This window comes from Salvelinus fontinalis, chromosome 6, assembly GCF_029448725.1.
Source record: "Salvelinus fontinalis isolate EN_2023a chromosome 6, ASM2944872v1, whole genome shotgun sequence".
NCBI classification, from domain to species: domain Eukaryota; kingdom Metazoa; phylum Chordata; class Actinopteri; order Salmoniformes; family Salmonidae; genus Salvelinus; species Salvelinus fontinalis.
The window spans coordinates 63,012,901-63,038,733 of NC_074670.1; the positions used below are offsets into that span (position 1 = coordinate 63,012,901).

General features: G+C 41.3%; 3 protein-coding genes across 3 annotated transcripts; all 3 read left to right on the top strand.

Moving 5' to 3' along the window:
- The first annotated feature begins 206 nt into the window (after nt 1-206).
- Nucleotides 207-6,945, top strand: LOC129858273 (H/ACA ribonucleoprotein complex subunit 1-like). Its single transcript, XM_055927398.1, has 7 exons — nt 207-316; nt 4,467-4,659; nt 4,885-5,039; nt 5,229-5,288; nt 5,809-5,929; nt 6,041-6,160; nt 6,271-6,945. The coding sequence occupies exons 2-7, from the start codon at nt 4,479-4,481 to the stop codon at nt 6,279-6,281; spliced, it is 648 nt and encodes a 215-aa protein (XP_055783373.1). The 5' UTR covers nt 207-316; nt 4,467-4,478; the 3' UTR covers nt 6,282-6,945.
- A 646-nt stretch (nt 6,946-7,591) lies between these two features.
- On the top strand, nt 7,592-16,375 carry LOC129858274 (alcohol dehydrogenase class-3). Its single transcript, XM_055927399.1, has 9 exons — nt 7,592-7,698; nt 9,813-9,914; nt 10,537-10,678; nt 12,570-12,657; nt 13,436-13,655; nt 13,961-14,221; nt 15,558-15,693; nt 15,886-16,024; nt 16,159-16,375. Exons 1-9 carry the CDS (start codon nt 7,681-7,683, stop codon nt 16,181-16,183), a joined length of 1,131 nt encoding a protein of 376 aa, XP_055783374.1. The 5' UTR covers nt 7,592-7,680; the 3' UTR covers nt 16,184-16,375.
- Nucleotides 16,376-16,932: 557 nt separating this feature from the next.
- eif4ea (eukaryotic translation initiation factor 4ea) lies at nt 16,933-25,351 on the top strand. The gene is made up of 7 exons (XM_055927400.1): nt 16,933-17,046; nt 17,547-17,650; nt 18,536-18,631; nt 18,734-18,797; nt 19,498-19,611; nt 20,000-20,139; nt 20,252-25,351. Exons 1-7 carry the CDS (start codon nt 17,029-17,031, stop codon nt 20,364-20,366), a joined length of 651 nt encoding a protein of 216 aa, XP_055783375.1. The 5' UTR covers nt 16,933-17,028; the 3' UTR covers nt 20,367-25,351.
- Nucleotides 25,352-25,833: the final 482 nt, after the last annotated feature.

The following is a 25,833-nucleotide window of genomic DNA, read 5'->3' on the forward strand; positions in this document are numbered from 1 at the left end:
TGTGGTCGCTAGTTAACTCAGCCACAAAGTCAAAACCCCCGCCCATTCCTACATTTTATTTGATTAAAATCTGATTTTAAACCTAATCACACTGCTAACCGTATGCCTAACATTAATCTTAAATGAAGACCAAAAAACTCATTTTTATTTACATTCATTTTTAGGATATAGGCAATTTAACTTTGGCTGTGGTAACTAGTGCTTCAGTTCTGGTTTTGATTTACAGCACCACAAAAAAGCCACATGCGTTTGCATCGCGTGGAAATAGTTTTTGGCACAATTTGCTCCGGCAGCTGATCTTATTTGTTCTACGAAGGTAGCTATGTTTTTCAAATATATATTTTGTGTATTTCATCAGCTGCAAGAGGCTACCACAATGTGCTCAGCAAAGCATAACGTGATAGTCTTTTGATTTGTTGTAAATAAGAAATCCATGTTGGCTAACCCTAGCTAAGCCGAGTTAACTGTTAGCTAGCTTGTTCAATTGATCCCTTCTGTAAAGTTGCAGTATTACAGTAGTAGCTTAATTTGTTAATGTCAACTAAAACGTTACAGCCATTACAAGTCACTGTACTGATAGCTGGAATCACTCGGAAACGTGATATAATGCATCGTACAAGTCAATTAATTAGTTAACTTCTCCGATGCCAAGAGTTCCTTCCAAGGCCCGATACTTGGTTCATCCAGCCAAGCACTGCTGACGTTATAGTAAAACTACAGTACTTGTATGCTATGTTTTCCTCTCTCAAGTTGTTCTGATTATGAGGGGGTCCCTGAATAATTTATAACAAACGAGGTTCCCACACCCAAAAAGGTTTGAGAACCCCTGTGTTAACTTAACTACGTAACGTAGTTCCAAAAAGGGGTTCTCAAACCTTTTTGGGGCTGGGGTCCCCGTTTGTTATAAATTCATTTATAGTTTTCAAACGAATTTCCGGCAATTTTACACATTTTTGTCCCTTGTCAGAGAGCTTTGTTGTTGCAGCGTTAAAGCTAATATCCAGCCATAATACTACACATTTCTAGTCTATCTATGAGATTCAGAGTTGATTTGTTATGCTCTGCCCGCTCAGTTTTTCAGAAGAAAATGGCCAAACATAGTCAGCTCACCTGCTTTTACTCTATGATTTGAGTTTTAGATCTAAAATGTTTTTAATTATAGAAAAAAATATTTTAAAAGGAATAGTTTCACCATATGAAAACTAGAGCACGACTGACATGGGACTTTTGGATCCGAGTGAAAATATTAACCAATAACCGATATATCTGCTAATATAATAATAAAAATAATAATAAAAATAAAAAAAAAGCTCATAAATCTGATTTAATCAATTTGAGGAATTAACAATGTAAGCACCACATAAAATTTGAGGTCACCTGTATGACAGTCTTTTAAAATAGAAAATGTGTTACTCTAGTGAAAGGAGGATAAACTGCACTGATTCCAGCAAAAACATTTACAAGGCTCTGAAGACTGAACTGACTCATACCAGCCACCTTGAAAACAACAACACAGTACACATTTTCAATGTATTGGTATTTAGCACTAACCCTAAGTGAACGGCATCAAGTACTCTCCCAGCTAGTTAGCAGGCTAGATGGTGGCAAAATGTGAATTTGGACCAGTCCCTGACCAATGACAAAGCAAACATCAAAACATAGCTACAAAGTGCTGCTTTGTAACCTTCTGTGTTTTTTTTTTTGTCTCCCAAAACATTTTAATGACAGAGCTTGAGGAATACCCTTTGCAAAAAGCTAATATAACGCACCAGATTTTGCGGCCTTCACCGCTGTAACGGTGCATGTTCTTAGCACAGCACTTGCTTTACTTTTGAGCGTAGCATCCATTGTTTGTCACGTCACCCAACATGACCTGGCAAGCTTCTATCTATTCAGCACTCACCGTAGAAGCAGTAATATACACTGCTCAAAAAAATAAAGGGAACACTTAAACAACACACTGTAACTCCAAGTCAATCACACTTCTGTGAAATCAAACTGTCCACTTAGGAAGCAACACTGATTGACAATAAATTGCACATGCTGTTGTGCAAATGGAATAGACAAAAGGTGGAAATTATAGGCAATTAGCAAGACACCCCCAATAAAGGAGTGATTCTGTAGGTGGTGACCACAGACCACTTCTCAGTTCCTATGCTTCCTGGCTGATGTTTTGGTCACTTTTGAATGCTGGCGGTGCTCTCACTATTGTGGTAACAATGAGACGGAGTCTACAACCCACACAAGTGGCTCAGGTAGTGCAGCTCATCCAGGATGACACATCAATGCGAGCTGTGGCAAGAAGGTTTGCTGTGTCTGTCAGCGTAGTGTCCAGAGCATGGAGGCGCTACCAGGAGACAGGCCGGTACATCAGGAGACGTGGAGGAGGCCGTAGGAGGGCAACAACCCAGCAGCAGGACCGCTACCTCCGCCTTTGTGCAAGGAGTAGCACTGCCAGAGCCCTGCAAAATGACCTCCAGCAGGCCACAAATGTGCATGTGTCAGCATATGGTCTCACAAGGGCTCTGAGGATCTCATCTCGGTACCTAATGGCAGTCAGGCTACCTCTGGCGAGCACATGGAGGGCTGTGCGGCCCCACAAAGAAATGCCACACCATGACTGACCCACCGCCAAACCGGTCATGTTGGAGGATGTTGCAGGCAGCAGAACGTTCTCCACGGCGTCTCCAGACTCTGTCACGTCTGTCACATGTGCTCAGTATGAACCTGCTTTCATCTGTGAAGAGCACAGGGCGCCAGTGGCGAATTTGCCAATATATACCCCCACTTGTGGACATCGGGCCCTCATACCACCCTCATGGAGTCTGTTTCTGACCGTTTGAGCAGACACATGCACATTTGTGGCCTGCTGGAGGTCATTTTGCAGGGCTCTGGCAGTGCTACTCTATGCACAAAGGCGGAGGTAGCGGTCCTGCTGCTGGGTTGTTGCCCTCCTACGGCCTCCTCCACGTCTCCTGATGTACCGGCCTGTCTCCTGGTAGCGCCTCCATGCTCTGGACACTACGCTGACAGACACAGCAAACCTTCTTGCCACAGCTCGCATTGATGTGCCATCCTGGATGAGCTGCACTACCTGAGCCACTTGTGTGAGTTGTAGACTCCGTCTCATGCTACCACTAGAGTGAAAGCACCGCCAGCATTCAAAAGTGACCAAAACATCAGACAGGAAGCATAGGAACTGAGAAGTGGTCTGTGGTCACCACCTGCAGAATCACTCCTTTATTGGGGGTGTCTTGCTAATTGCCTATAATTTCCACCTTTTGTCTATTCCATTTGCACAACAGCATGTGCAATTTATTGTCAATCAGTGTTGCTTCCTAAGTGGACAGTTTGATTTCACAGAAGTGTGATTGACTTGGAGTTACATTGTGTTGTTTAAGTGTTCCCTTTATTTTTTGGAGCAGTGTAGTTCACTCACCTCTGACTGATGTGTATATAGTTGCGTTGTTGGTATAGTGTCCAGTCTTGCAGTAGAGGGCAAAAGCAAAATAGGCTTATAGCCATGCAAAGAGTGCCCTCTTCAGGACAAATAATGAAATGCGAAAATATAATTCTATGAAGAACAGCTTTTTTATCAAGTTATGTGCCAAACACTAAATTTGGCACATTTCCTCTACAGAGATACTGAAAAATAACAGCGAGAGAGAGTGAAATCATAGTGGTTTTACATATTACAATAATTTTATAGCCTAGGTTTCATTTACAAACATTGGAGATTCAATAGACACATGCACATTTACGCTGAGTTGCCATCTTCGAGAAACAGAAATTAGCAAAAAGCTGGGATTTGTATTTCATTAATGTTTTATTGAAAAAGTATGGCTTTAAGTATTGACCTTGGGAGAATCAATGTAGTAGGAGCTAGATTCCACAAATTCTGGTCTCTGCTCCTCTCTGTTGGGGAAATTCATCATAAACTTCCTTCACGAGGGAGGTGGTGTTTAGTCCGCAAGTCAAAATGCTGAGTTTTGGCACTTTAGCAAGGCTTTATTCCCCCTTTTTTTAAATTATTATTCTTTTTTTTAAATACATTTTCCATGTGGTCTATATTAAACGGTACTTAATTTAATATAGCAGGCTTTTCAAGTTCAATATTGGTGCACAATTTCGTGGAACAACCCATTCTATTGTTAGGTCGCTGGTTAGAATTCCTGAGCTAGCAAGGTGAAAATGGATCCCTTGGACAAAATGTAATCTGTCAGTAATATTCTTTCAAAAACTAAAATGTTTTCAAAAATGTATTTTAAAATGTAATTTAAAAAAAAAAAAAAAATATTACCTTCACGGGACCCCATTTTAGAAACACTGGCGTAGCTAGCTAGTTTTATTATGGCATTTGGAAAAGTTTATTACTGACATTGTTTGAAAAACATATCTAGTCTTTGAAAATGAAATGCAATGAATTGTTGCTATGCCACTTAGCTAATATCATCTATCTATCACAGGCGCACAAGAACATGTCTTTCCGAGGAGGTGGTGGAAGAGGTGGCCGTGGTGGCGGATTCAACCGTGGTGGAGGGGGAAGAGGAGGATACGGTGGTGGTGGAGGATATAGTGGCGGTCGAGGTGGCGGCGGTGGTTTCCGAGGTGGTGGACGAGGAGGCTTCCAGGACTATGGCCCTCCAGAATATGTTGTTGGTAAGATGAATGATTTGGCAATGTGATGATGCACCCATATTGATTAAACACTTTCTCGTGATGTAGGGGGCATTGTTGATGCTTGGCATCCTGAATTTACTCCAGTTGTCTATTAATGTCCATGATGTCTGCCAGGTGTTGCAACCTCTGTTGTCGTAGGTTTACTTGCAGGTGATGATCCATGTTTTTTCTGTACTGACCATATGTCCTTGCTCTTTCCTCCAGCACTAGGAGAGTTTATGCACCCCTGTGAGGATGAAATTGTGTGCAAGTGTGTAACGGAGGAGAACAAAGTTCCCTACTTCAACGCGCCCGTGTACTTGGAAAACAAGGAGCAGATCGGGAAGGTGGATGAAATCTTCGGTCAGCTACGTGACTTTGTATCCTTTCAATGTTTTGTTGTCTAACCTGTATTGTATTTGTGGTTGATTTATATCATTACATTCTTCAGTGATACAAAATACTACTCTCAATGTAAAAAGTTCCATGCTAAGATAATTGTTCTACTGTTTAACACTGAATTTCATGTCATTTGTGACACTGGTTGGCCCCTTAACCTAAAGCTACAGTATTTCTCTGTCAAACTCTCTGATAATATGAAGGCATCCTCGTTCAAAAAATTACAAAAGGTAAGCTATATCAGTTTGTTACATGTAGCAGAGCTTGACCAGTAGTTGCTTAAGTACTTTTTTTCTTGTCTATGATACCCAATCTGGCATCAGTGGGGTTATTTGAGAATGAGGAGCTTTGTGAATGGCAGTGCATTCATGCTTCTCGTGCTTTTTGGAACAGAAATGACAGAAACACCTTCGTCAACTCTCCTGTCAACCAATCATCATCTTGAATCAAACACTGATTCACAAATCTTTGTTTATCAATTTTTTTTAGCAGGAGCTCAGTGTGGCCCCTCTGCACAGCCAATGTGTACTTACATTTACATTTAAGTCATTTAGCAGACGCTCTTATCCAGAGCGACTTACAAGTACATACATTCATACTTTTTTTGTACTTCTGTTTTGACCACAGTTGCATCATAATCCCCCTGCGGAACCTTTGCGCCATGGACACTGGATTGACCATAAATCTGCTTTAGTTATTGCATATAAATGTCTTGACCTGTATTGTGTAACAGCATATTCTGGTCCACAGTTCTACGTAGACCCAATGAAACTCCTACCACTACAGAGGTTTCTTCCCAGACCCCCGGGTGAAAAGGGTCCCCCAAGGGGAGGCAGAGGAGGTAGAGGTGGAAGAGGAGGTCCGCGCGGAGGTAAGAGTGAAATGTCATCCGCTCAGCCCCATGGGTGTTTTTTCTCTTGTGAATAAAAGTGGAAGAATGTTAGTCCATTGATATTCAAACAAAATGAATTTGTCCTCCCAGGTGGATTCCGTGGTGGCAGGGGTGGTGGTGACCGTGGCGGGTTTGGAAGAGGAGGCTTCGGTGGTGGGCGGGGAGGAGGATTCAGAGGAAGAGGAGGTGGAGGCGGACGAGGATTTAGAGGTAAGTCCAAATCCTGGAAAAGGAATCCAAGTGACTGTATAGACAATTTTCCGTTTTTAGATTTCATGATGTGTGTTTCTGTGGTGTTGATGCCTTTTTCTGTCATCCAGGTGGCAGATGATGACAAACACTGTATGCCTCGTGGGATCCTCACCAAGTGTCAATCCCTACAGGAAGCAAATCAGTGCACTGCGATGCTGGAGCTTGGCTCTGTTGGACTTGACATGGAGAACGAACATTGCATCTTTTTATAATGCTCAATTATCAATTCGTTTTGTTTTTGTATACCAATCTATGATGTGTGAATTAATGGCTTTTTATTTAATGAACCTTGAAAGCACTCTGCTGTCACAGGGAATAGTATCATTAATATCCAAGTTTTTGCAACTCTTCAACATTGTTCACACTGGATGGTTTTGGGGTACATTTAGGATGTGTCACTGTATTATACTGTTGAATATGATTGAGAGCTTTCATGTTGGAGTGCAATGTTGATAAGAGACAGAAATTGATAATACCTGGAATTTTATAAAACATATAAGGCTTGGTTTTGAAAGTGGAAGATATGACGGACATTAGTATTCATTAATCAGTGGAAAATATTGTATTTACCCCAGAAATCCAATGGGGTTACAGAGTACTGACACCTTTTGTAAAGAAAAGCCTTTGATTAAACAGTGCTCTGTAGAAGTTTCTCCAGTTTTTATTTGGACATCTAACTTAATGTCTTATTTTTGCTCATGCAAAATAAACAAGTGTTCCAGAATTGGAACAATACCTTCAAATTCAGGGTGATTTTGTGTTTATAAATTCAGGGTGATTTTGTGTTTATTTCAACACCTTTTGTCAACTGGTCATGTACCGAAAGTTTGCTAGTACCACTGTCAAAAGCAAATAATCCCGCAGTTCTCTGCAAAGGCAAATTATTAATCTTTGACATTTGTTAGCTGTTTGTGTGGGTTAAATGTGATCATTTATGTCTCCAGCATACATTTTTGTCATTCTCATTTCTGTAAAGCTCATTGATGTCCCATATCAGGCTGTAATGTGGCTACTGTGACTAATCTTGTGAGATACTTCTTGCTGTAAGAATGGCTATCTGGTCAACAGATGAGATATACTCCACAGTGAGGAAATTACATTGCAGTGTCAAATGTCAATGCCTCACCTCAGGGGCCGATATCCCTGTTCAGTTTGTGAGGCCTAGGCTTTTTTGGCAAAGCTAGGTGGGTCGTCGTCGTCGCCCCGTCCCCCCCATAAACCACAGGGTTGCTGGTTCAAGCATACCCCTTCACCAATTGACAATGTGATCTACTGTATAATAAGGTTAGATATAATTGGATAATATCCTCCAATAAATGTCATGACCGTGTGCAGTCACTGCATGTGCGGTTGGCCGAGGATTCCATGGGTTTCCACAAATCATGGAACACGTCATGGGCGCCAACACCTATCCTGATTGGTCGAGACGGAAGTTCTTGAACTGCAACCACCCCTTTCTCTCGTGCTGAAGAAAGAACATGGAGGCAGCTGGGAAGGTAAGCTTGAAGTATATGAAAAATCAACATTGTATACGTTTACATTTTGCGCTTTTAAAATGTGCAATGTTAACATTTTGCCGTTGAAACGACATTAAAGCGTGTATTTTGCTCGCAAAGGCAGATTTTGAATGGACAGTGACCTGGCCGTAGAAGTTCCACGTATAGCCAGCGAGCGATTCCAAGAAACATTGTAGTCTGTTTCATTTTAAGCGGATGTGAATCAAGTTAAACTACCGTTATGCAATTAGAGGGGTCATGGGCTTTGAATGACTCTAGGTAGGCAATAGCCGACCTAACTCCACTATTTACGATGGAGTTGTGGGCAGACTGGAGCTCCGATGTCACATACAATTAAGTTATTCAAAACTTGATTTCAGCACCCAAAGATAGCCCGCAATTGAACCATAATATGGATTTACAGTATACGTTCAACATGACAATTCACGTTTCCAACTCAATCATCAAGTTTTCTGACGACAAAACAGTGTTAGGCCTGATTCCCAACAACGACGAGACAGCATACAGGGAGTAGGTGGAGAGCCCTGGCAGAGTGATGGGAGCAAAAGAAGCTCCACCTAAAAATAATACAAGACTTCAGGAGACAGCAGAAAGAACACGCTTCATCCACATCGACAGATTGCAGTGGAGAGGGTCAAAAGCTTCAAGTTCATCGGTGTGCACATCCCTGACAACCTGAAATGGTCCCTTCACACATACAGTGTGGAGAATGCACCAATTTGTAAGTCGCTCTGGATAAGAGCGTCTGCTAAATGACTTAAATGTAAATGTAAATGAGAAGGCGCAACAGCCCCTCTTCAACCTCAGAAGGCTGAAGAAATTCGGCTTGGCCCCCCATGACCCTCACAAGCTTCTACAAATGCACCATTAAGAGCAATTCGTCGGGCTGTATCACCGCCTGGTACGGCAACCACACTGTCAGCAACGCACACTGCCTTCCCTCCAGGATATCTACAGCACCTAATGTCACAGGAAGGCCAATATGATCATTACTTCAGCCACCCAAACCATGGCCTGTTCACCCTGCTACCATCTAGAAGACAGAGACAGTACAGCTGGAGCTGAGAGACTGTAAAAACAGCTTCTTTCTCCAGGCCATCAGACTGTTAAATATTCACCACTAGCCGGCCTCCGCCCTGAACTTAATCACTGTTACTAGCCGGCTACCACCCGACAACGTAGCCTGCTGTCCTATGTACATAGCAGAGGGGGCAGGTGGGGGGAGCTATAGGAGGATAGGCTAATTGGAATGGCTGGAATGAAATCAACAAAATGGTACTAATTAAAACACATCACACATATAAAAATAACGTGTTCCATTGATTCCATTCCAGCCATTACAATGTGCCTGTCTTCTTATAGTTCCTCCCACCATCCTCCTCTGGTACATAGACAAACACTGGACACTTTATAATAATGTTTACATACTGTTTCACCCACTTTTATATGTATAGATGGTAAGAAATTCCACATGAACTTTTAACAAGGCACACCTATTAATTGAAATGCATTCCAGGTGACTACCTCATGAAGCTGGTTGAGAGAATGCCAAGAGTGTGCAAAGCTGTCAAGGCAAAGGGTGGCTACTTTGAAGAATCTCAAATATAAAGTATATTTTGATAGGTTATGGCCTAATGATTTTATTTCAATTCACTGATTTCCTTATATGAACTGTAACTCAGTAAAACCAATGAAATTGTTCCGTGTTGCATTTATATTTTTGTTCAGTATACTACAATTTATTATGGGTCTTTTTGTGACCATAACTAAAATAGAGAGTAGTAGAGACCACATTGCTTTGGCCTCTCAGGACAGTAACATCAGCTAGAATCACAAACGGTTCATTGCTGTTTCAAGTTTTCTCATGTTCGAACCAGTCCCCTCCAGATTAAACTAGAGATTGTATACTGGTTTTAGTAGGCCTGGCTCTAGACTACAGGTTAAAGTCCGTCCAACTGCTAAGAGGCCCAGTCACTGCACATACCACCTTCCTCTCTTCAACTGCACTCACCACAGACACCACAATCAATCTTCCAAATCATATTTTCTGTGTATGAAGTTGACTGTTGACACACTGGGCTTATCTCTTCCAGGTGATCAAGTGCAAGGCAGCAGTAGCTTGGGAGGCTGGGAAACCTCTGTCCATTGAGGAGGTGGAGGTGGCTCCACCGAAGGCCAACGAAGTACGCATCAAGGTAACCCTTCCCTTTGCCAAAAAATGTCTAAGACTAATGCTCCTGTATTGTACTTGCAATACATGTCCAGCAACAACATAACCAACAACCTCATCCTGCAATAGACTGCTGTATCTTTGGTTTGTGTGTGTGATACAATATATATTCCTAGAACCATGTCCGTGAGCTCTCGATCTGTAAAACATAACATACTGTTTGAGGCAGGCTGCTCTTCGACAGGGATGAACTGTTCAGCAGCTGGAATACCGTGGGGAGCTTCTTGTGTTTCCCTGTCTCCCCGCCGAAATAGATTAATTGGGCCAGCTGTGAGGAAGTCATCTTTGGAATATGTTTAACAGGGCCTATCTGGCCCAGTGTTTAGACTAGAGAACGTCAATATGGTATACTCTATAAGCATTTTACCACATTCCTCTAATAGCTAGCCGTCTGTCTTGCACCTTTGAGAGAACCATGTGATCGTTTCAATGGTCAACATAGTAGTTGGTATTGTACTGTAGGGAATAGTCCTGTTAGGTTGAGATGTGGTTCAACAATTAGGAATGTTTTAGGCTAGTTGGCACACATGCTTCATAGCCTACTGGGTGTGATGAATGAATTAACTAATGGCAATGTTGTCTTTCAGGTCTTTGCGACAGGGGTTTGTCACACAGATGCCTACACCTTGAGTGGCAGCGACCCCGAGGGACTTTTCCCTGTCATCCTAGGTCATGAGGGCGCCGGGACAGTCGAAAGCGTGGGAGAGGGAGTCACCAAGTTCAAACCAGGTGAGGGACTGTGAATATCAACAAAGGTATTATCCCTAAAACCGCGGTTAGAGTATTGGGCCAGTAACCGAAAGGTCACTGGTTCAAATTCCCGAGCCGACAAGGTGAAAAATCTTTCTGTGTACTTGAGAAAGGCACTTAACCCTAATTTGCACCAGGGGCGCTGTACTAGTATGGCTGACCCTGTCAACAACACATTTCACTGCACCTATAGTCTATTCATACCCCTTGACTCATTCCACATTTTGTTGTGTTACAGCCTTAATAGATTCCCCTTCATTAACATAAGTGTTCACACCCCTGAGTCTACATGTTAGAATCACCTTTCGTAGCGATTACAGCTGTGAGTCTTTCTGGGTAAATCTCTAAAAGCTTTGCACACCTGGATTGTACAATATTTGTACATTATTTTTCAGAAAAATATATTTGAAGCTCTGTCAAGTTGGTTGTTGATCATTGCTAGACAGCCATTTTCAAGTCTTGCTATAGATTTTCAAGCTGATTTAAGTCAAAACTGTAACTAGTCCACTCAGGAACATTCAATGTTGTCTTGGTAACCAACTCCATTTTATATTTGTCCTTGTGTTTTAGGATCTTGTCCTCCTGAAAGGTGAATTTGTCTCCTAGTGTCTATTGGAAATAGTTGTTTTTGCATAAAGATAAACGGAATAGAGCTAAGCACAGGCAAAATCCTAGAGGAAAACCTGGCTTTATGCTAAAACAACTCTCTAGTACCTGCCGATGACGAGCATACCCACAACATGATGCAGCCACCGCCATGCTTGAAAATATGAAGAGTGGTACTCTGTGATGTGTTGTCTTGGACTTGCCCCAAGTATAACGCTTTGTATTCAGAACAGACATTTCTTTGCCACATTTTTGCAGTATTACTTTACTGCCTTTTTGCAAACAGGATGCGTGTTTCGGAATATATTTATTATGTACAGGCTTCCTTCTTTTCACTCTATTTAGATTAGTATTGTGGAGTAACTGCAATGTTGTTGAGCCATCCTTAGGAGAAAACTATCATAGCCATTAAAGTCTAACTGTTTTAAAATCACCATTGGCTTTGTGGTGAAATCCCTGAGTGGTTTCTTTCCTCTCCGGCAACTGAGTTAGGAAGGACGCCTGTATCTTTGTAGTGACTGGGTGTATAGATACACCACCTGAAGTGTAATTAATAACTTAACCATGCTCAAAGGGATATTCAATGTCTCTTTTAAAATGTTTACCCATCTACCAAAAAAGTGCCCTTTGCGAGGCATTGGAAAACCTCCCTGGTCTTTGTGGCTGAATCTGTGTTTGAAATTCACTGCTCGACTGAGGGACTTTACAGTTATCTGTATGTGTTGGGTACAGAGATGAGGTAGTCATTCAAAAATCAAGTTAAACACTATTATTGCACACACAGTGAGTCCATGCAACTTATTATGTGACTTGTTAAGCAGATTTTTACTCCTGAACTTATTTAGGCTTGCCATAACTAAGGGGTTGAATACTTATTGACTCAAGACTCAGTCTTTTCATTTTTATTAACTTGTAAACATTTCTAAAAACATATTTCCACTTTGATATGATGGTGTATTGTGTGTTTAGGCCAGTGACACAAAATCTACATGTATTTCCTTTTATATTCAGGCTGTAACCCAACAAAATGTGGAAAAAGTCAAGCGCTGCGAATACTTTCTGAAGGCTCTGTATCTTGTGTATGTGACAATAAAAAAAACGTTTTTATTTTATTTTAGCCCAGGACTAACATGCCAGAATCAAATAATACAAGGACTTGATCAGTCGAATCAGATGTTTTGGTACTGGGCTGGAATGAAATAATGTTTGAATTAAATCGTCCTCCTGAACTGTCTCCTTACTAAAAGTCATTTTTATTTCCTAGGTGACACTGTCATCCCATTGTATGTGCCACAGTGTGGTGAGTGCAAATTCTGCAAAAACCCCAAGACCAACCTCTGCGGGAAGATCAGGTAACTAGAAGGGAATCTGGCCCGTCATTAGTGCAGGATGAGTCAATTATAGCTTGGAAGGTTGAGGTCAAGCTCATTCTATTTTCAAAGTCAGCCAGGTAGGCAGTGAAGGACTGAGCATATTTGTAATGACAGTTAGAATAATCTCAGATATAGTAGGAACGTATGCTACTCCAGTCTTGGGATTGAAATAGCTGCTGTGCGGGCGAAGAAGCAACCAGTGTTGCGAACACCAACATTGCAACTTAAACCAAATCAAGGCCAAATTCTGTCAGGCAGAGGTCTGAAATAGTTGACAAAAATGTTTCACTCCGGGGGGGGGGGGGCCCTTCCAGCACTGGGGAACATCCTGTGCGCGTGCGCACGCACTACATCTGTTTCTATGGGCACAAGCACTGTTCATGACAGAAACTGTTTACACCCCTGTTGGTGGAGAGAATTTTGCCGGTTTTAATCTTGTTTCCTGCAATTCTACGTGTTTTGTCATGGGGGCGCAAAGAAAATGTTGTTTTAATGCAAATATAATTTTTTTTCACGTCTAATGTGTATTCATGTGATATTTGGGTGACAAAATTGCTAAAAAACCTCAATAAAACAAGGTTAGCTGACATTGGCTAGTTGATCTGGACATTTCGGACAAGTTATAATTAGCCCTCTAAGCTATGCAATGACTAACATGACAAGATCAACTGATGATGTACTACCCAATTTTGAAATTGCACCTTGTGCATTATACTATTACAACTGGCTGTTACTGATAATCATTCGCCCCCTCCAGAGTAACCCAGGGCCGGGGTCTGATGCCTGACAACACCTCGCGGTTCACCTGCAAGGGCAAGCAGCTCTTCCACTTCATGGGGACCAGCACCTTCTCTGAGTACACAGTGGTGGCCGACATCTCGTTGGCCAAGGTGGATGAGAAGGCCCCCCTGGACAAGGTGTGCTTGCTGGGCTGCGGCATCTCCACGGGCTACGGAGCTGCCCTCAACACTGCCAAGGTTGGTGGGTGACGCCAGGCTGCAAGACAAAGTACCTTGTCTAGAAGTGGAAAGCACAAGCGAAGAGTTACAGCTTTGTGTCATTTGTTTCATCACTTTGTTTTCTATCCTCTGTAAAGTAACTTTCCACTCGTGCAAATACTTAGTTAATATGTCCACTGGTTTCAAATTTAGGAAAGCAAATGAATAGGCAATGATCATAATAACACACATCTGACACTAAAACTGTATCACATTGTTTTACTGACAAAAGCCATTTACTGACAAAAGCCATTCTGTCTCTTGCGTTCCCAACCTACCTCCAGGTTGAGCCTGGCTCCACCTGTGCCATTTTTGGCCTGGGCGCCATCGGCCTTGCCGTCATCATGGGCTGCAAGGTTGCCGGGGCGACCAGGATAATCGGCGTGGACATAAACCCAGACAAGTTTGACAAGGGCAAAGAGTTTGGGGCCACTGAGTTGGTGAACCCCAAGGACCACAGCAAGCCCATCCAGGAGGTGCTGGTGGAGATGACCGACGGTGGGGTGGACTACTCCTTTGAATGCATCGGCAACGTGGCTGTTATGGTAAGACTCCATTTAATAAAGCTAATAATGTCACGTTAATAAATTATTTTGCTGTCTCTCAATTCAATTATCTTCTTATGTCTCTTCCTTCACCAGAGAATAGTTTTTTCAAACGATATGAACAGAAAATATTTTATATTTATATGGAACAATAAAACGGAGAATTTTTTAAATAAAATATGTTACTGATTTCAAGAGGGTGGGCTAAAACGGACTCATTTAAAGGCCCTGGATGTGACCTTGAAGGTGTCCTGGATACAGAAACTATATTCCAATCCAAACTGGATTTCAGCTAAATTAACTAAATGCGCCATTCTGATTTTCACACAAAACCTCCTACCTTTTCTTAAACATTTCTCTACCAAAACAACAGTATTTTTAGCAGTGCATCTCCATTCCTCCAGGAGGCAATAAAAGCATGGTTACAGTTACAATTCTATCTACCTGAAAACCCCGAGGAAATTCTTCAGCAACTTATTTGGTACAACACAAATATTGAAATTGATGGACAACCTCTTTTTTGGCAACCTTTGATTTAAAAACACATTTATTTTCTAAATTACTTTGTGGACAAGGATGGAACGTTGCTTGATTTTGGAACATTGTGTCGAACCTATATTTGAACAAGTCATATATGCTGAGTTGGTGTCTGCTATACCCCTCACATGGAAGGTTAAGATGAAGATAGAAAAGCACAACATAACTGTGTGCCGTCCTTGCTACAGGTTCTAGGCGGGCTTTCCCATCACTCCATCAAGCAACATATTAACCCTCAGCTTATCATCTTTGGTGACCTCAATGTCCATAGTTATTCAATTAACAACACAACATTTTCTGCTAGGTAAAATATTAATATTCAAAACACCCTACCTTTTTAAACAATTCGTTAAGACACAGATTCATCCTTGAAAGTACAATTACTATTAGAAAACAGAAAATTCAACAGCATCAAAGAAAGTGGGAGTGTTGGTTAACTCTTTAGGCATGTTTATTTGACTAAGTTGACTAGAGTTCATGTTAATTAAAGCAAATATACTGTATGTTATTTTAAGGGCAAAATGTTCCGTATGCCATGGAATGTAAGCTAACAATGTTTTGTCCTTATTTTTGTATTAGGCTACGCCATGGCATTGTTGTATTGTGTCTGTTGGTTGGTTGTCTAACAAAATAAAGACACTCTCCAACACAATGGAAGGTGTTATACTCTTCACCACCAGAGGTCACTGTGGGGGGTACTTCCAGCTTGGACCACATCTGCAAAATACATGTCACTTTGCTAAGCAGATGAGTATTTAGGGAAGCCAATCTTCTGATTATGCTCAATTTGTTGTTTCAGAGGGCAGCTCTGGAGGCGTGCCACAAAGGCTGGGGCGAGAGCATCATCATCGGGGTGGCAGGCGCGGGACAGGAGATCTCCACACGTCCGTTCCAGCTGGTTACCGGTCGTGTGTGGAGGGGCACAGCATTTGGAGGTTAATGTCGTGGATGATTTTCATAAGGAACCTTGCCTTTTTTGACGTAAATGTATTTTACTCTGTAAAGTCACCTGTTTTTTGAATAAATTAGCAGTAATGTGGCATTAGTTATGATACTTTTTTATGGAAGTATGATAAGTAAGGTAATGCATAGATTCTTCATTATGTTTTCCTGTTCCTGTGTCCCAGGTTGGAAGAGTGTGGATAGCGTCCCCAAACTAGTGACTGACTACATGAACAAGAAGCTGAAGGTGGATGAGTTTGTGACCCACAACTTGCCCTTTGACCAGATCAATGAGGGCTTTGACCTCATGCATGCTGGAAAGAGGTAAATAGATCAGGTGTTGCATCATATTACATCAGTGTGATGTTAGTTTATAAAAATATATACTTCCAACACAAAGTATATTAAAGGCCTTTAAAGCCGTATGCTAATAACCGTATTTTATTTGTCCTTTACAGTATCCGTACCGTCTTGAAGTTCTGAAGTGCCTCCCTGCCATGTTGAGCATCTCACTCACCTCCAGGCCTTTATAAAACAATCACCTTTCATACACTGTAGCACTTAACCCTGTGCACTTTGTCATTCAACTTTCAGAATTAGCTCTCCAGTCCAGTTGCGTACATATGTGGCTCTGTCCATGTCAATTAGGATCAATAAACATTTTCAAGAAAGCAATAGTCCTCTCTTATGTTTTCTTTACAGTTTGAAATGAAATGTGCCATAGGTACTGGCTATACTTTTTTTATTTTTTTTATTCTGATCACTCAGAAATTGGGCAAAGGGCTTTCCAGACTAAATCTCAACCATTTAATCCTATTGAAATCTGGCAATCATCTGGTTTACTTATGGTTTACTTTTTGATTGATCATGGATGCATCCTTGATAGGGACTTAACAGGTAAAATAGGATGGAGCAAAACAACGTAGGCACTATTTTGAGCAGAGTATTGGCATGTTTCGATATTGACTGATGTAGTAAGATTGTCACGGAGTCACCCTGGTATCGAAGCATATGAAAATGCATTCACTGATTAATAGAGACTAAATAAAATGTCTGCATTGTGTACAGATGAAGTGGTAATCAAATAGGTGGGTAAACCCTAATGCCTTTAACTAGTGTAAAAAAATAAAACGATTCACAAAATAAATAGTGGTCATATAATTAATTACTGTACTTTGCAAGTGTTCCAAGCAATTTTGAAGTTGGAAGAGCTCACATCTGTGAGCATGCGCAGTTAGGTTTACCATACTTGGTTGTCACGTTGGAAAGCGCAATCCAATCCGCTTTTATGTTTCACATTACAGAATTGTGAATCAGATAATCAGAAGATGGCGACAGCTGAGTCGGTGAGTGATTGCATTAACTCTACATTTTGTAAGATAACGGGCAGTTTTAGGTTACAGTTATACACAAATATATAAAATGTGATATATTAGCTAGTGATGCAAATGTATGGTGGGTGTTGCTGCGAGTGCACGACCACCGCAAATGTGAGAATGATTGTTGGAATGTTCGACTCTTCGAGGGCTCCTAAGTAAACCACGAGCTGTCGCTAGCTAATCGATTGTGCATGCTGGAGTTGGGGATATAGCAAGTTACAAGACGTCTTAATGTTAGTCACTATACCTTCATAAGTATTGAAGGTTAAAAATATCCATGCCCAGCAGTGTCAACCGTTAACAGTATTAGTAACAGGCATGATCGCCACCGCCCCTTCAAGAAAGGTGGCTAGCGAGTTGACCTTCTTGGTGCGTTCCAGGGACAAGTTGCGCCAGTTGGGTGTTAAAAAAGAAGATTTATCTCAAATGCTAGGTCGCTTTTTGAGATCTCTTCCCCATCTCTCCAGGAATCAAGTTTGAATCCCCCTAATTCCGAGGGGGAAAAAAGTGAAGCAACTGGTCAAGAAGTTGTAAATCCTGAAGATTACATCAAACATCCACTACAAAATAGGTAAGTACTATAGCTGCTTACCTAGCTAGTTCCACATGAAAATACACAACTTGCTATATCCATTGGGATATCAGTATGCACTAATGTTAATGCCTGACTATGGTTTCTACCAGTCTTGTCAGGCATGGGTTAAAATATTACAGGAAGCACTGTATATCCCTAATTGTACTGTGGTGCTTATCTGCACCATTATCCACAGACCACTTGCCCTGTTACCACAAGGTTGCTGGTTCAAGTACTGCTCATCTTATTATACGCCATATAACAGACACTTTTATCCAAGGCGTCTTAGTCATGAGTGAATGCATTTTACATATGGGTGGCCCCAGCGGGAATCAAACCCACAACCTTTGGCATTGCAAGCGCCATGCTCTACCAGCCACACAGTACCAACATCTTCTCCCTCAATCGCTACACAATATGTAAGAAATGTACATAGTAAACTGAAAACTGTCATAAGGTTGACTGGGAGTGTGTTTTGCCTGATGCATTGTCAATATACGCTTATAGGCTATAGACAGGTTGGTTGTTCAGCAACAAAACTGACGCATGTGCAACTATGGGGCAAACCTGACAGGGTTGGCTTAGAACGTTGACATGTAAACTATATTTAGTCACCAAATGTTCATTAAAAATATAAATACATTTGCACAATGAGCTCTTGTCTTTCAAATACATCGTTGTTGGTTAGCTAGCTAGTCAATTCTTGCCATATTAGCATTGCCATGAAATCAGTCAAAACACCTGTTGCTAGCTATCTGACCGTTCAGAATCATAACAAATCATGGCTTCCGGCCACATTGATGCTCACACATTATTTTTGTGACGTCAGCCAATCCATCTATAGTGTTGATATAAAATCGTTGTATTTTGTTTGCTATGCAGATGGGCTCTGTGGTTCTTTAAGAATGACAAAACGAAAACCTGGCAAGCAAACCTCCGTCTCATCTCCAAGTTTGACACAGTGGAAGACTTCTGGGCGTAAGTATTTTATTGTAGAAAGTCACCTACAACATCTTACATATATTCAGACTCTGAGTGTCTTACTGCATCACTAGTATGACTTTCCTCCTGTTTTCCCAGTCTGTATAATCACATCCAACTATCAAGTAACTTGATCTCCGGCTGTGACTACTCACTTTTCAAGGTACGGATGATTTTTCCCTATCTGTAATCTCACACATGCTCCTTTTTCTTCCATACCCTTTTCTACATCCATAACAGCACATTTTTGTTGAGGTTGTGGCCAGTAGCAGCAACCAATGAATTGTCCATAAAACAATTATGTTAATTCACAAATTCAGTTGAGTTATTGACTTGCTCAGTGCCTTTTAGACAGAGGGCTACACTATGACAGCCAGTTGTCACGTCTCCCAAGGTCTCGTTTCAGCCTGTGGCTTTAGCTTTCACTGCAAGGGTTATGACCCCACCCAAGGAGGTCAGTCTGCCCTAAATAGACCACTACTCAGGCTGTTAAACAGCCTCTATCAGTCATAATTCAATGTCATGATCTTATACTAGTATTGGTTGGCTGCTTTTCACTTCAGTCAGCTTTCAGTTCCATTCCTTATGTCGAACTAGATTTCAGTTTTAGGTTTCATCTATTCCTCTTAAGTAACAACCAAACAAACAGAGTTGTTCTTGGGTATAGCTTAATCCCTTTATCTGAAAACTAGTTTAATCCAAAGCTCATCTATCATGTAGTATCAAGTTTTGCAAACAAAACAAGCAAATGTCGAGGCTGATCTTTGCAGACAAGCAACCCCTGACCTATAAAGGCAAAAAAAAAGTCATGAATTGAACTTTGCCCTTTTAACCCCTGAGTCTGGTCTGTTTTTGTGCTGCAGGATGGTATCGAGCCCATGTGGGAGGACGAGAGGAACAAGCGTGGTGGCAGGTGGCTCATCACACTTTCCAAACAGCAGCGCAGGGCCGACCTCGACCGCTTCTGGCTGGAAACGGTTAGTACCCCACCCCACCCCTACAGGTCTGATTACACGCACAAAGGGCATAACTACACAAAGATGTATTAACTATTTGTATGTAACCCTACTCTGTAAAGGTTGGTGTATTTATCTCATGTTAAGTGTGTTGGACATAACTCTGCTATCTAGTGGCCTGTCTCTCACACACACACACACACACACACACACACACACACACACACACACACACACACACAATACATATATTCACACACACACAATACATATATTCACACAGCCTTTTTCCCAGAAGTACACATCTACAAATGCATTACTTGGACATGCAATATATGTCTCAGAAAGTTGATTATGTCTAGCTGTCATTTAAAGTATTAAAACATCTGGCTGTCCATGTGCGTTTCAGCTCCTGTGCCTAGTGGGCGAAGCCTTCGATGACCACAGTGATGATGTATGCGGGGCAGTAGTCAACATCCGAACAAAAGGAGACAAACTTGCGATATGGACAACCGACTACGAAAACAAGGATGCCATTACACACATAGGGTGAGCCGGCGTCGCCATACCATTTAGTTAGCGCTGAAAGATGTTGACCCTCTCTTGTTTTTATCCATATCCAGATATTTTTACTAGACTGTGTATTTTCCCTCCTCTGTAGACAAGGGTGGAAGGAGAGGTTAGGCGTGCCACACAAGGTGATCATCGGATATCAATCACACGCGGACACTGCCACCAAGAGTGGTTCCACCACCAAGAACAAGTTTGTTGTCTAAGGACTTTTTTTTGTTGGTTGGTTGGTTGGTTTTCCTTTCCGTTTCCATGGCGTTAGTTGAAATGCTGTTGCGAAGTTTAATCTGCTACCCAATTGAAACCAAAGCTTCAACACAGACAATTGCCTTTATTCAATCAATTGCAATATGATTTCACTACAAAATGGTCTCATTCATATTTGCCCTGAAACAAACCTATACCTTCGATGAAGGGTGGGAATAACCATGAGAATTGAAATACCCCCCCAAAAAGTTAACCATGTTCTTTTTTTATGAGCCATTTCACTTTTCTTACTGAGGATATACTAGTTGGCTTTTTGTTGCTATGTTTTATATTTAACAGCATCACACTCGTAGCTGCCAGGGATTTCTCTGCGTAAGCGTGTTTTTGGGATGCCTAATTCCAAACTAAAAAAATACACTGCTCAAAAAAATAATGGGAACACTAAAATAACACATCCTAGATCTGAATGAAACATTCTTATTAAATACTTTTTTCTTTACATAGTTGAATGTGCTGACTACAAAATCACACTAAAATTATCAATGGAAATCAAATTTATCAACCCATGGAGGTCTGGATTTGGAGTCACACTCAAAATTAAAGTGGAAAACCACACTACAGGCTGATCCAACTTTGATGTAATGTCCTTAAAACAAGTCAAAATGAGGCTCAGTAGTGTGTGTGTGGACTCCACGTGCCTGTATGACCTCCCTACAACGCCTGGGCATGTTCCTGATGAGGTGGCGGATGGTCTCCTGAGGGATCTCCTCCCAGACCTGGACTAAAGCATCCGCCAACTCCTGGTCAGTCTGTGGTGCAACGTGGCGTTGGTGGATGGAGCGAGACATGTCCCAGATGTGCTCAATTGGATTCAGGTCTGGGGAACGGGCGGGCCAGTCCATGCATCAATGCCTTCCTCTTGCAGGAACTGCTGACACACTCCAGCCATATGGTCTCACAAGGGGTCTGAGGATCTCATCTCGGTACCTAATGGCAGTCAGGCTACCTCTGGCGAGCACATGGAGGGCTGTGCGGCCCCCCAAAGAAATGCCACACCATGACTGACCCACCGCCAAACCGGTCATGCTGGAGGATGTTGCATGCAGCAGAACGTTCTCCACGGCGTCTCCAGACTGTCACGTCTGTCACATGTGCGTGTGAACCTGCTTTTATCTGTGAAGAGCACAGGGCGCCAGCGGCGAATTTGCCACTCTTGGTGTTCTCTGGCAACTGCCAAACGTCCTGCACGGTGTTGGGCTGTAAGCACAACCCCCACCTGTGGACGTCGGGCCCTCATACCACCCTCATGGAGTCTGTTTCTGACCGTTTGAGCAGACACATGCACATTTGTGGCCTGCTGGAGGTCATTTTGCAGGGCTCTGGCAGTGCTCCTCCTAATCCTCCTTTCACAAAGGCGGAGGTAGCGGTCCTGCTGCTGGGTTGTTGCCCTCCTACGGCCTCCTCCACGTCTCCTGATGTACTGGCCTGTCTCCTGGTAGCGCCTCCATGCTCTGGACACTACGCTGACAGACACAGCAAACCTTCTTGCCACAGTTCGCATTGATGTGCCATCCTGGATGAGCTGCACTACCTGAGCCACTTGTGTGAGTTGTAGACTCCGTCTCATGCTACCACTAGAGTGAAAGCACCGCCAGCATTCAAAAGTGACCAAAACATCAGACAGGAAGCATAGGAACTGAGAAGTGGTCTGTGGTCACCACCTGCAGAACCACTCCTTTATTGGGGGTGTCTTGCTAATTGCCTATAATTTCCACCTTTTGTCTATTCCATTTGCACAACAGCATGTGAAATGTATTGTCAATCAGTGTTGCTTCCTAAGTGGACAGTTTGATTTCACAGAAGTGTGATTGACTTGGAGTTACATTGTGTTGTTTAAGTGTTCCCTATATTTTTTTGAGCAGTGTATATAAATATATATATATTAGTACCAGTCAAAATTTTGGACACACCTACTCATTCAAGGGTTTTTCGATATTTTTACTTTTTTCTACATTGTAAAATAATAGTGAAGACATCAACTATAAAATAGCACATGGAATCATGTAGTAACCAAAAAAGTGTTAAACAAATCAAAATATATTTTATATTTAAGATTCTTCAAAGTAGCCACCCTTTGCCTTGATGACAGCTTTGCACACTCTTGGCATTCTCTCAACCAGCTTCATCTGAAATGCTTTTTTTTCATCTGGAATGCAGTCTTGAAGGAGTTCCCACAAATGCTGAGCACTATAATACATTTTCGGGAATGTAAAATTGCTTTCAGTGTAAACTTAAACCGCAAAAGCCAAATAAGGATATAAAATATGTTTTTTATTTATTTAATATAATCTATCAATCATCAAAATAAACGCTGAACAGTCAGGAGAATAAAAAAAAATCCCAAACCATCTCAATTGGGTTGAGGTCGGGTGATTGTGGAGGCCAGATCATCTGATGCAGCACTCCATCACCCTCCTTCTTGGTCAAATAGCCCTTACACAGCCTGGAGGTGTGTTTTGGGTCATTGTCCTGTTGAAAAACAAATGATAGTCCCACTAAGCGCAAACCAGATAGGATGGCGTATTGTTGCAGAATGTTGTGGTAGCCATGCTGGTTAAACGTGCCTTGAATTCTTAATAAATCACTGACTGTCCCCAGCAAAGCACTGTCACACGACCTCGTCCATGCTTCACGGTGGGAACCACACAGGCACAGATGATCTGTTCACCTACACTTTGTCTCACAAAGACACAGCAGTTGGATGCAAAAAATCTCAAATTTGGACTGATCAGACCAAAGGACAGATTTCCACCGGTCTAATGTCCATTGCTTGTGTTTCTTGGCCCAAGCAAGTCGGTTCTTCTGTTTGGCGAAGGCCTGATTCACGCAGTCTCCTCTGAACAGTTGATGTTGAGATGTCTGTTACTTGAACTCTGAAGCATTTATTTGGGCAGCAATTTCTGAGGCTGTTAACTAATGAACTTATCCTCTGCAGCAGAGGTAACTCTGGGTCTTCCTTTCCTGTGGCGGTCCTCATGAGAGCCAGTTTAATCATAGTGCTTGATGGTTTTTGCGACTGCACTTGAAGACACTTTCAAAGTTCTTGATATTTTCTTGATTGACTGACTGTCTTAAAGTAATGATGGACTGTCATTTCTCTTTGCTTATTTGAGCTTTTCTTGCCATAATATGGACTTGGTATTTTACCAAATGGGTCTGTATACCACCCATACCTTGACACAACACAGCTGATTGGCTCAAATGCATTAAGGAGGAAAGAAATTCTACAAATGAACTTTAACAAAGTACACCAGTTAATTGAAATGCATTCCATGTGACTACATCATGAAGCTGGTTGAGAGAATGCCAAGAGTGTGCAAAGCTGTCATCAAGGCAAAGGGTGGCTACTTCTCAAATGTAAATGATATATTTTTGGTTATTACATTATTTCATAGTTTTGATGTCTTCACTATTATTCTACAATGTAGAAAATAGTAAAAATACAGATAACCCCTGGAATGAGTAGGTGTGTCCAAACTTTTGACTGGTAGTGTATGTGTAAAATGTAGAGATCTACATTTTTGGAATATAAACTTAAGCAGCAATATACCATCTTTGAGAACTAACAATTATCAAAATAAACACTGAACAATCAGGGGAATTTAAAATTCCCAGAACAATTGATCAGTATTTGTTAAATTTGAGCAGAATAAGACGGTATTAGCCATGGCAAAATGCATAGAATTGCAGGTTGTTCCTTAACTGCTAAATGTTCTCTTGGGTCCATGGCAAAATGTTTAGAATTGGAAGAAATTAACTTTAAAACTGCAAAATGTAAACCAAAAAACATCAATATGGGGGGCCTATAATGTGTTTACTAAATTCAGCAGCACTGACCACACCCCCTTTCCAAGCCCACCACCTAAGCCCTTTTTTGATCCCTAAAAAGCGCAGCCAGGGTTATCTTTTTGCCAAATGTAGTTCGTTTTACCAGATCTAAAGAAGTGCTGTAGTTTCCTCCATTGAATCTCAGTTCATTATTTTCAATTGGTTTAGCCTTAAGTGGTCAAAGTTGACCGATACTATAGTTTGCTTTCAGTAAAACGTTCACAACTTTTGGTATTGCAGATGTATTTAGTGTTATTTTTATTTCTCTCACAATATTGTATTCTTCATGTAAACCTGTATTGTTTTTTAAAAACATTTTTTAAGCACATCAAGATGCTTTGATAAAGTGTATGTAAAACTGTACTTGTATTCATTGGAGGTGTATTAGGTGTAACTGAATGCCTTGCTTTGGCACCTTGTCCTGCTCCTATGAACATGGTACAAAAGATGACTGTAAATAAATGTAAAGTGTGTTGTTTTGAAGCTGGAAATTGAGAGATTATTCTGTTTAAATGGATGTTGATGCCTGTAGTCTTGTTCAAAACTACTGTTTCAGAGAAGCTTTCTTCATCTGTATCAAGCCTCACCAGACTCATTCACAGTGCAATTGTATGCCTAAAAAGGTGATAAAGGCATTTAACTTATTTTCCATGAGCCATTCAAAAGAACACATCAAGATAAACCTCTTAATGATGCACTCCAGGATCTTAAGCACAAAAGTCATTTGAATTCGAATCGGAACAAATCACCCAAATTGCCAAAAAAATAGTAACTTTTTTTGCAGGATGTAATATAAGATATGGATGACTTGGTGCACAATTTGACATACTACACAAAAAACAGGGACCACTTTTAGCTCCTGAGCACCACTTTCAAAACTACTGGCTGGCTGAAATTATACTAATGTTTCAGAGTGCGTTAATTCTCATTTTCATGCAAATATTCTAAAATCCGCAAAAGGAAAATGTGGATTTTCCCACCAGTGGTGTTTCTACAAAACAGACTTGCTGTGGATAAAAGTCAGTGCGTGATGATGTGGTGCACTCTTTTGCTTACGTTTTCATATACTGAATAAAAATCTGCTGCTCCTTTCTGATGTCTGGATGTACTGCAATACCTGAGACTTCTTGGTAGCCCTGATGAACACCTATAATTAATGACAAGCCATTTCCTTCCACAAAACATGTCATTAAGCATTTCTGATATCTGACAAATTGAGAACAGACCAGAAGAGCAAATATGGTGTTAATCCGTGTGAACTTGTTTAATAAAATCTATTGAGGGAAACCTTTTATGTACGTTTAACTGTAACCACCCGAAGTCATCCAGCTAGTTTAAGTTTTAGATTTTTGTTTGCAGATTAGCCAATAGTGTATGAAATATAGACTATGAAACGTTCACAATCTTTGAAATGTAATCCACATGCTGCCCAATTCTGATATTTGTTTCACAAATGTATCTTTTGACCAATCAGATCAGTTCTGAAAAAGATCTGTCAAAATACCAATTAGTGGGGAAAATCTGACTTCGGCTACCTGTGTAAACGCAGGCTTCGATCTGAATGTTGTGTGGCCATGC

Bases quoted from the DNA above. Each gene is read 5' to 3' on its own strand.
- eif4ea (XM_055927400.1), top strand. The intron at 17,651-18,535 runs GTAAGTACTATA...TTTGCTATGCAG, and splicing joins AAACATCCACTACAAAATAG to ATGGGCTCTGTGGTTCTTTA. The intron at 18,632-18,733 runs GTAAGTATTTTA...CTGTTTTCCCAG, and splicing joins ACAGTGGAAGACTTCTGGGC to TCTGTATAATCACATCCAAC.
- LOC129858273 (XM_055927398.1), top strand. From the start codon at position 4,479: ATGTCTTTCCGAGGAGGTGGTGGAAGAGGTGGCCGTGGTGGCGGATTC. The intron at 4,660-4,884 runs GTAAGATGAATG...TCTTTCCTCCAG, and splicing joins CCCTCCAGAATATGTTGTTG to CACTAGGAGAGTTTATGCAC. The intron at 5,289-5,808 runs GTAAGCTATATC...TCTGGTCCACAG, and splicing joins CGTTCAAAAAATTACAAAAG to TTCTACGTAGACCCAATGAA.
- LOC129858274 (XM_055927399.1), top strand. The intron at 13,656-13,960 runs GTTGGTGGGTGA...ACCTACCTCCAG, and splicing joins CTGCCCTCAACACTGCCAAG to GTTGAGCCTGGCTCCACCTG. The intron at 14,222-15,557 runs GTAAGACTCCAT...TTGTTGTTTCAG, and splicing joins TCGGCAACGTGGCTGTTATG to AGGGCAGCTCTGGAGGCGTG.